Below are 10,040 nucleotides of genomic sequence, written 5' to 3' on the forward strand. Positions count from 1 at the left end.
AAACACATGCCTCGCCGCTGGCCCGGCCCTGCCTCGCCCCGCCCCACCGCTGGCCTGTACTCGTCCCACCTTGCCGCTGGTCTCGCCTCGCCGCTGTACTCGCTTCGCCCCGCCTTGCCGCTGGCCCGGCCTCGCCACTGTACTCGTCTCGCCTCGCCGCTGTACTCGCTCCGCCTCGCCGCTGTACTCGCCTCGCCGCTGGCCCGGGCCTCGCCCCGCCTCGCCGCTGTACTCGCCTCACCTCGCCGCTGGCCCGCACCTCGCCGCTGGCCCGGGCCTCGCCCCGCCTCGCCGCTGGCCCGGCCTCGCCTTACTTTGTCGCTGGCCCGTCCTCGCCTCGCTGCGGAGCGTGAGGCCTGTTGATGTTTAGGGGGAGGGGGCAGTGGAGTGGGAGGGGGGTCGGGGGGTGTGGAGGAAGGGAGGGTGGGAGGGGTGTGGGGGAGGAGTAGAGTGGTGGAGGGAGTAGGGTTGGGGGGGACCTGGACCGTTGTGATTTGCTGTTGAAGACCACTGGAGCAAGTATGTCTTCAATTAAATTAGGTATGTGCAGTTTTTTAAATGAAACTCTTCATAACTTAGTCATACATTTTATGACCATTGTTCTTTTATTCAATACCAAGAGAATTGGGATGTGTACGGAAAAATCAAAATAGAAAAAACAAAACAATTTTTTCTTTGTTGTAAAACGTATTTCTGTTCAATAGCCTTTCTATAATAGTAGAATATACTCATGATAGGCCTGACATTGTACGTATTGTCCAAGAACTACAGACTGTTATAAATAATAGTAGTTTTTCACACGTGAATGTAGCGCAACGCATAGGCGCATTTGGCGTGCATACGTTTTTTTGCTGAAAAGTTGCATTACGCGCTATATTATGAATTTTGATGTAAAATTCTGACTTTTGGACATAAATTCTGAATATCTAAAATCAAGTGTTGGGTGGTCTGTATAACACTAAACTAAACATGGGCTCTAAAATCTGTTTCAATAGACGGTTCTCATTTCAAGATGCTATACATATGTTGCATAAATCCTCGACATCCAGTTGCTTAGTACTGAGGAAAGCACCCATGGTTGAGTTATTGGATTTGTTTATTTCTTTGGGCATACCTTCTCTAGGTTCTTGGTGAGATTCAAGAAATCGTGAAGACAGGACTATGGGTCGGAGACTGTTTTATCTACACCAGCTCTGTGAACAGGCTTAATTACTATGTTGGTGGAGAGATTGTCACCATTGCCCATCTTGACAGGTGAGTGGCACAGAGGTAGGAAAATTGTATGGAGTTCATAGAAAAATCAACAAAATATTCCACCATTGTACATCGTGTACAATCACAGGCTGTTCCTAGATTACAAATATCCATATTATAATATACGTACAAGCAAACTCCCATAATATTAAATTCAAAAGCCTGACATTCTTGCGAACAGCAGAGTTTCCTTTCTTTCTCCACTTTTAAAAACAAATCTTTTTTTTATCATCTTCAGAGCTGGGAGGGATTGAAGGCAAGCCCAAATCTACTTTCACCTTGCATTACTCACTTGCACTATCAAGCAGGAATGAGTGGGCAGAGCAGATATCCTGCTAGTTTTTGTTCCCTGATCTCTAGCCAAAGGATGTTATGTAGCAGGTAACATCAATTAGCACAGATCAAATGTTGATCTGGGCGCATCCATTCTGAATGGATTAATCTTCACTTCCTGCCTAAAAGTCAGGAAAGCCTTAAAACAGCAAATTATGATTTAAAGAATGCAGATTCCAAAATGGCACAGAACAGTCCAAGAATCCTAGTTTTGAAACACAATAATGGAGGCAGTGAAGGTTGATATGTCCTCCAATTCCAATCCTGCAACTCAGGAATTAGTCCATGGAACATAAGTCATACTCCCAGAAAGGTAAATACATTGTCTCTGGGGCAAGGAAATCAAAACTGCATCACACAGTACATAGGTGTGATCTTTTAAGGCCCTATGTAATTGTAGTAGGTTCTTACCTTTTTTTACGGCTATCACTTTGTAAGAAACATTTGAAGGTTCCGACCCGAGACGTCACCTATCTATTTTCTCCAGAGATGTTGCCAGAATCATTGCATTACTCCAGCACTTTGTAACAAATATTTGCACTGCCAGAAAGTTAGTTGTTTAAAGCCACAGAATGTTTAAGACCACAGAAGGTTATAAGGTTAAAGGTTTTCCTTTTACTCTTTCTTAGCCCAACTCACCAGATGACATTCCATGATTTCTTTAAAGGGCCTAATTAATTTATGAGGACAATGGTCCCTGTCTAATTTGAGTGGAGGGAGTTGTAACAGAACAGAGGTCACGGTACTTACTAACCCATGAATCAAAACATTCATTTTCCATGCCATTCTTTCCATCATATATTAAACCTTTAACTCCTTGGGCTACAAACTACTTTTCTCTCATCTTGGGTACCAACCTGAATAGCATCATTAAAATCCTGCCTTCTAATTTTAGTCCTGGTTCCAAAGAAATCTCTCAGTTGTTCTCTGTCACTGGTCTTCCTAGCGTTTGCACAAGCTCACTTTCACAAGGACCAGCACAGGCAGCACGGTCTTTGGAACTGAAGGTTAGCAGTTCAGAGATCACTACCTTCATGACCATACTGTTTACTCCCCACCACTACCACTTACTTTTCACCTCCAATTTCAATGGCCTTCCGTATCTTTTGAGCAGCCTTTTCTCCAACTAATATATGCATCAGGATCTTTGTACTGTGAAAAATGGCAAATGTCTATTTACAAATATTTATTTACAAAATTCAGAACACCCATATTTTTCATTAAGAACTCGTGTTGACACTTTCATCCTATCTCAACATTATTTTTTCAGGACTATGTACCTTCTGGGTTATATCCCAAAGGACAATCGATTATATTTGGGAGACAAAGAGTTGAACATCGTCAGCTTTTCACTGCTTGTCTCTGTCCTTGAGTATCAGACAGCAGTCATGAGGAGGGATTTTTCCATGGCCGACAAAGTTCTTCCAACAATTCCAAAGGAGCAGAGGACAAGAGTAGCCCACTTCCTAGAGAAACAGGTTAGTTAATACCTTGTTATAGAAGTTGACCATGGGCTCTCTGTAGATGAGTTTTGTTTAATAGAGGCATTTCTCAGCAGAATTGCACGCAGCTTTTAGTCTAACTTATACCAAAGTTAGAACCACTGAATACCAAGAACATGTCATTTTTTGAAGTCGTTAGTCTTGTTGCAGTTTTTTCTTGACCGATGTAAATACAAGTATTTATTTTTAATTTTAGGCATAGGTAAGGATTCATTTTATCCCGTGTCTATAAATTGCGATATTCTTTCAGTTTAAAAGGATGTAAAATAGTTGTGTAGGGAGATGCTGGTTTATACCGAAGATAGGCACAAAATGCCCGAGTAATTCAATGGAATAGGAAAGGAATAGGTGATGCTTCGGGACGGAACCCTTCTTCAGACACGTCCTGACCAAAAACTGCACCTATTGCTTTTCTTCAGAGATGCTGCCTGAACTGCAGAGTTACTCTAGCATTTTGTGTGTATCTTCAATATAAAATAGTTCCAGTAGATTTTTTGATTTTTTAAATTATTTTTTTAATTAATTTATTTTTTGCAGTCCAGATTCTGTTTTGTTTTGAGGTTTTTTTGTTTGCTTATTTTAGTTTAGGGGGGGTAAATATTTTTTTTGGGTGTTTTTTTTCTTTTTATCTTTAAAAAATATATATATACAAGTTCTCTTTTAACCTTTTATCTATAATTACATAGAGACTGGGAGGTCTATACCCTATATGTATTTTGAAACTGGATTTATATTAAGGCTACATTTGTTGTTAATGTAACCCTGATCCCTATGTATCAATATCACTGTTATGTGTATTATTTTTTTGAAATTTAATAAAAAGATTTGAAAAGAAAGAACCCTTCTTCAGACACGTCCTGACCAAAAACTGCACCTACTGCTTTTCTTCAGAGATGCTGCCTGAACTGCAGAGTTACTCTAGGATTTTGTGTGTATCTTCAATATAAAATAGTTCCAGTAGATTTTGCTGCGGAATTAATCAAATCTGCTATTTTTAGTCTGAATAGGACAGAAACTGTTAGATAATGCATCAATAGGGATGTAAGAGACAACAGATACTGGGATCTTGTGGGGAAAAAACGACGAACTGCTGAAGGAGCTCCACTGAGTTCCTCCAGCAGTTTGTTTCTTGGTCTGTGCATCAGTGGAGTTCCCCTCAATAGAAATGTAAACCTGAAAGATTTTCTCTATAGTTTCTTGGACAGCTTTGGAAGCTCGAATGCATTTGTCACAAAAATGTTGAACTATCTTTTCTTTTCCTTTACACAGGGTTTCAAATCACAGGCTCTGGCTGTGTCAACTGATCCAGAACACCGCTTCGAACTTGCACTGCAGCTGGGTGAACTTAAGGTCGCTTATCAATTGGCTGTGGAAGTAGAGGTAATTCATGTCCTCTCAGTTTAAAACTCATTTACATTGGAATTTAAATGATTTAATTCAATTGGAATATATATATATATATATTTTGTATGCCTATGATTAATTGCATTATATTAAGCTTAATCATAATCCATCAAATAATCCATTAACTTGGGGCAGCACGGTGGTGCAGTGGTAGAGTTGCTGCCTTACAGCACCAGAGACCCAGGTTCGATCGTGACTCTGAGTGTTATCTGTACAGATTTTGTATGTTCCACCCCGTGACCATGTGGTTTTCTCCGGGTGCCCCAGTTTCATCCCACATTCCAAAGTTGCACAGGTTTATAGGTTAATTGGCTTTGATAAAATGGTAAATTGTCCTTGGTGTGTAGGATAGTGCTACTGTATAGGGACTGCTGGTCAGCGGGTCTCCATAGGCCAAAGGGCTTCTTTCCGCCCTGTATCTCTAAATTAAAACTAAACCACGTTTTTATGGTATTATATATATTTATAACTTTTTATGCTGTCATTTTTACTGCTTCAAAATGTTCTGTCTAATTCATTTACAATTAGTTTAAATGAAAGTGCAAATTTTGTCATTTTATCTTCAGTCGGAACAAAAATGGAAGCAATTGGCAGAGCTTGCAATTAGCAAGTGCCAGTTTGCCCTTGCCCAAGAGTGTTTGCACCATGCTCAGGATTATGGTGGACTATTGCTGCTGGCCACTGCTTCAGGCAATGCTCCAATGGTTGACAAGTTAGCAGAAGTAGTTGAAAAAGATGGCAAAAACAATGTGGCCTTTATGACTTACTTCATGCAAGGAAAGTAAGTACTCTTATTATTGACTTTCATGACCTTATTGACCTTCCTGTAAAGCTTTTTAAAACAGCAGATGATATGAAAATAGTAGCTGCATTCATATAATTTTTTTTTAAATACTGAATTAGCAAAGTGTTGGTTTCCACGATGATATTATCAAAACCATCAATAATTTGCATGACTTCTAATGTTCTCTATAGTGGGCAAGTCCTAAATGGGACTTGTACGGGAGCTGGATGATCCGGCCCCCATGATGTCTCCACTGTCTTGTGTGCATGCCACATGTACAGTTGGCAAGTCCTCGGTTCCAGCGGCTTTAGGGCTTGTCTACCTAGCATGTGAAGCCTGGGTTCGGCGGATTGCGCGGAGAAAACCACCAGAAGGTTCAACGGGCAGAAAGATGATCCCAGCAAAGGGTCGTGGAGCGCAAACAGGGCAGAGTGAGATACGTAGGACACTTCTGACCATCCACTGCATCCTGACCTGTCCCCAGCCGTCCCGACTATGTCTTGCTGCTGGAACCCAATAGGCCAGGACGAGAGAGTGAGGCCGACGATCTGCGCAACTCCCCCTCGCTTAAATCCAAGTCAAGCGCAAGTCATGACTTCAAACCCATACCGTGCAACCTCAAGTCCTGTGGCGGTGGGAGAGTGGTGAAGCAGCAGGTGTGGATACACTGGAAGCTGTAGTCACGAACCTGCACACAGGCGGCCCCCAGGGCATAGGGTCGCTCTCTACTGGACCGAAGCAGCAGTGGAGTTCGGCAGCCCCCCGGGTGTCTGAGCAGCCCTCTTTAGGATTCACTCTGCTCACCTCCATGAAGGAAGGGGCTAGAAAAGGTGCCTCAAACAGTTAGTTGTGCTATAATGCGATAGTTGCATTCCAAAGAGATCTTGTTTTGTGGAAAATTGTGTTGTAAAAACAAGAGGTTTGGGGCTAGAGTTTCAGACTTGCATTAACAGAGTTATTTTTCTAGCGAGCTTTTTCTCTGCTTGTTGATTTCCAAAGTCTCTTTTAAGTGGTCCTTCAGTTCCCTTAGTTTCCAGAGCCTTACCAGATCATCCATTTTACCGAACCAACGGAGGTCACGTATAATAATTCAACAATACACCTCTGACCCACTAATTATACCCCATCTGTGTCTCGAATGCACCATGGACTGCTAGAAACATATAAAGAATTAACAATTACCAAATAATAGTTAACTCTTTCAGGGCCGAGGCACACGTTCCGAAACCACGTGCGCATACGCAACGCTCTTGTTATTTTGTCCGGATTAAAGGACTGTCGGGCCATCAGTTGCTGGTTAATTGGTGGTGTGTGTACCTGTATAAACAATTCTGCCCGCGTAATACAAATAGTATTCCTTAATTCATCAATCGCATTATATTCCATTGGAGTTATGGAAACATGTTAAAGCAGAACTGCCTGTACAGTAGTTTAATAGTAAATAATTAAAATTGACTCAAATGTTCAAGTGTATTTAGGTATTCTGTATAAACCAGCTGTTATCTTTTCTTCTGAAAATCCCCCACATAGGCTTGACAATTGTCTGGAATTGCTGATAAAAACAGGACGCCTCCCTGAAGCTGCCTTTTTCTCAAGAACCTACTTGCCCAGTCAGGTTTCCAGGTATGTGTTACCAGATGCAGTTTTCTCTCAGTGTTATGCACACAAGGTCTGCTCTGATGTGAATTTTCCCGCCTTTTAGAGTTGTGAAACTATGGAAAGAGAGCCTCTCCAAAATAAACCAAAAAGCCGCAGAATCACTTGCTGACCCCACAGAGTATGAAAACCTATTCCCTGGGCTAAAGGATGCTTTTGTAGCTGAGCAGTATATGAAAGAAACCAGCAAAACCAAATGCAGACCTGCTCGCGATTACCCCCTTGTCACTGTAAGTAAAAATGTTCTTCTACATTTTAAACATGCTGTGAATTTGAATATAAGTGGGCTCGCTGGTGTTCACGTTTTCCACTGTTTTTGTTCAAAAGGCAAACGAAGAAAGGAATATTATTGAAGAATCGAAAGACTTTGTATCGTCTGTGCATGGAACATCGGAGGAGGTAACTAGATATTAAATACTTGAGTGGGAAACCAATGCATTTTCAGTTTTAAATAATTGAAACCTCTGACACAAGCTGTGATTTTGAAAATACATTACTTTGTCATTAGAACTGATTCAACTTGAGGTTGGGAAGTGCAATCTCTAAAACTATAGCCTGCAGTTGCAAATTCAGTGAATACGCTTTCAACTTGGGGTGGTGCAGCAGTAGAGTTGCTGCCTTACAGCGCCAGAGACCTAGGTTCCATCCTGACCACGGGTGCTGTATGTGTACGTTCTCCCCGTGACCACGTGGGTTTTCTCCGGGTGCTCAGGTTTCCTCCCACATTCCAAAGACATACAGGTAGGTTTGCAGGTTAATTAGCTTCGGTAAGAATTGTAAATTGCCCCTAGTGTGTAGGACAGTGTTTGGTGTTCCGGGATGGCTTGTCAGCACAGACTCGGTGGGCCGAAGGGCCTGTTTCCCCACTGTATCTCTAAACTAAAAAAAGCTACTCAAGTTCTCTTATTGAGGCACACTCGGGAGACTCGGTGGCGGAAATTGAACACTGCAAGATTACATGTACTGACAAAATTTATATTTAAAAATTCATTTCTTATTGGACCACAATGATATAAAATATCATCCTATTCCAAATGTATACAAAATTACTTGCCAGTGTTAAGATTAAGCATCTCCATTTGATCTCAATTGATATTGTAGAAATCTGCCAGTGAAGTTGAAGAAGCAGATCCAGCAACGTCAACACTAATTACATCCGCGATAACAGAAGCAAAAGAAGCATTGGAATCAGCAGAAGCAAAAGAAGCATTGGAATCCCTGCCAGCTGCAGCTGACTCGTTGGACCTTGAAAGTAGAAAGGTAATAAGCTGGAATATTACACATGTACATCTCATTTCAACAATTCCTTTTATGCAAGATTTTAAATGGATCACATGTGATGGATTATATTTGGTGGTCCCACTTGGTGGGCACATTGAAAACAAGGATTGTCCAACATTGGAAGTGGAACAGTCAATATAGTTGTATTTGTTTTTTTTCAGGAAAGGATTTGACAAGGCCCCCTGTAGTAAAAATTTAGTGTTGGATAAAAAAGTGTGATTGTGAAGTAAATATTATTAATAATCCTGGCTCTAAATGTGGTTGTCAGGAGTGTCACAGATCTAGTTATGCACAGATCTGTAGTGCAAATCCATTCAAATCAACATCATGGACATTTGATGTCTATTTTTAAAGCCACTTGGGTACTATAATGGGCTAAGAGACTTTGTTTTACTCTTCTGAAATGTGACCTTTAGTAGAAATTGATTAGATTAATAAATGGATTAGATTTGCCATGTATGGTAGGCTTTTTCATTTGCCAAATGTATGTTACTCAAGTATAAACCAGATTAAATATCATTGACATATTGAACAAATTGCTGGCACATGCATTGAGTGCAGAATCCAAAAAGGGAGCTTGACAATGTACAGAATGTGGGTAAAATAGCTCCATGTGGTGATAAGTGGTGGGGAATGTGCCTCCCGCCATGGTTTCTTCAACTTGATTCCATCAAAGTGTCATGAGAATTATGTAAAATCAGCCTGCTTTTCTCAAGAGATTGAATGGACGTGTGAAAACAGTAGATGGGATTTCCCCTGATTCTCGTTTTGTCCTTTTTGTAAAGCACAAAAAGAAAAAGTAAGAGCATATAAACAAATTAGTGGCGGAGAAGTTATTGAACAAGGTTCCAGGGTCTAGAATTAGACTGGACTTGGAAAAGCAGGGATTCATCAGAGATTGTCTGCATGCCTCTGTTACTGGGAGTTCCTCTCTGACCAATTTGGTGGAATGTTTTGAAGTGGTTCCAAAGTATATTGATTGATGAGGCCAATGTAGCTGATGTATGTAGACTTCAGCTATGCCCTTCACATAGTCTCCAAAGGAAAACAATGCAAGAGATTCGAGTCCATGGCAAGCTGGATACAAATTTAGCCAGAATCTCAGTTTGTTTTGAATGGAAACTCCATCAAAAGTCGTGTTGTCACAAATTATTATTTTGGCAATTGAATTCTACAAAGTACAATTGGCACTTTGAGACGTCTGTCAAATCCTGCTTGATTGAATACCATACCTGGTTTCTGCAGACTTGATTAAATGAGCTGGGGAAGCCCAGTAAGATTAAAATGATTCTGACTACTTCTGTAACCATGAACATGTATTGTAATGGTATTCTCTTGTTTTCAGTCTTTGAGTGAACTTGGTGATGACCTGGATAACTTGGAGCTGGATGACATTGACACTTCTGACATTAACTTGGATGAAGAGTTCCTGGATGATTAAGCTGAAAATAATATTTAAACATGACCAAATTTCTATTAAATTGATGAATATTAGTCATTGCTTCAAGATTTGTTAATTATTCAACTTTGGACAGTTCTAAAATTGTAAGTGCTCTGTAGGCAGCAGGGTGACATTCCTAAGTGTAACTTGTCCCACACAATAGGTGGCGCTGTTGTCAGATCAGTTTATAAGATCCTTACAGCTGCTTGGCTACTGTTACCTGTATAGTAGTGGAATTAATGTTCCATAACTCAATAGAAATGCTCATACTGTTGTGTTGGATTAACTCCAAATAAAACAATACTTTTTCTATGACTGGCATAATTGTACCTTGATTTGTTTTTTTACGTGGGGTACATCTTCAAACTACTTTATTAATCCAACT

At 40.7% G+C, this 10,040-nt stretch overlaps 1 protein-coding gene across 1 annotated transcript in view; it reads left to right on the top strand.

The window, feature by feature from the left end:
* copb2 (COPI coat complex subunit beta 2) overlaps positions 1-9,970 on the top strand; it is a 28,856-nt gene extending 18,886 nt beyond the window's left edge. The window contains exons 14-22 of the mRNA XM_078410821.1: positions 1,124-1,254; positions 2,858-3,065; positions 4,359-4,469; positions 5,060-5,274; positions 6,808-6,900; positions 6,980-7,163; positions 7,261-7,332; positions 8,035-8,193; positions 9,560-9,970. Of these exons, the coding sequence (XP_078266947.1) occupies positions 1,124-1,254; positions 2,858-3,065; positions 4,359-4,469; positions 5,060-5,274; positions 6,808-6,900; positions 6,980-7,163; positions 7,261-7,332; positions 8,035-8,193; positions 9,560-9,655 (1,269 nt within the window). The 3' untranslated portion in view covers positions 9,656-9,970. The remainder of the gene's footprint in view (positions 1-1,123; positions 1,255-2,857; positions 3,066-4,358; positions 4,470-5,059; positions 5,275-6,807; positions 6,901-6,979; positions 7,164-7,260; positions 7,333-8,034; positions 8,194-9,559) is intronic.
* Positions 9,971-10,040: the final 70 nt, after the last annotated feature.

The sequence above is a fragment of the Rhinoraja longicauda genome, chromosome 13 (genome assembly GCF_053455715.1).
Source record: "Rhinoraja longicauda isolate Sanriku21f chromosome 13, sRhiLon1.1, whole genome shotgun sequence".
NCBI lineage: Eukaryota > Metazoa > Chordata > Chondrichthyes > Rajiformes > Arhynchobatidae > Rhinoraja > Rhinoraja longicauda.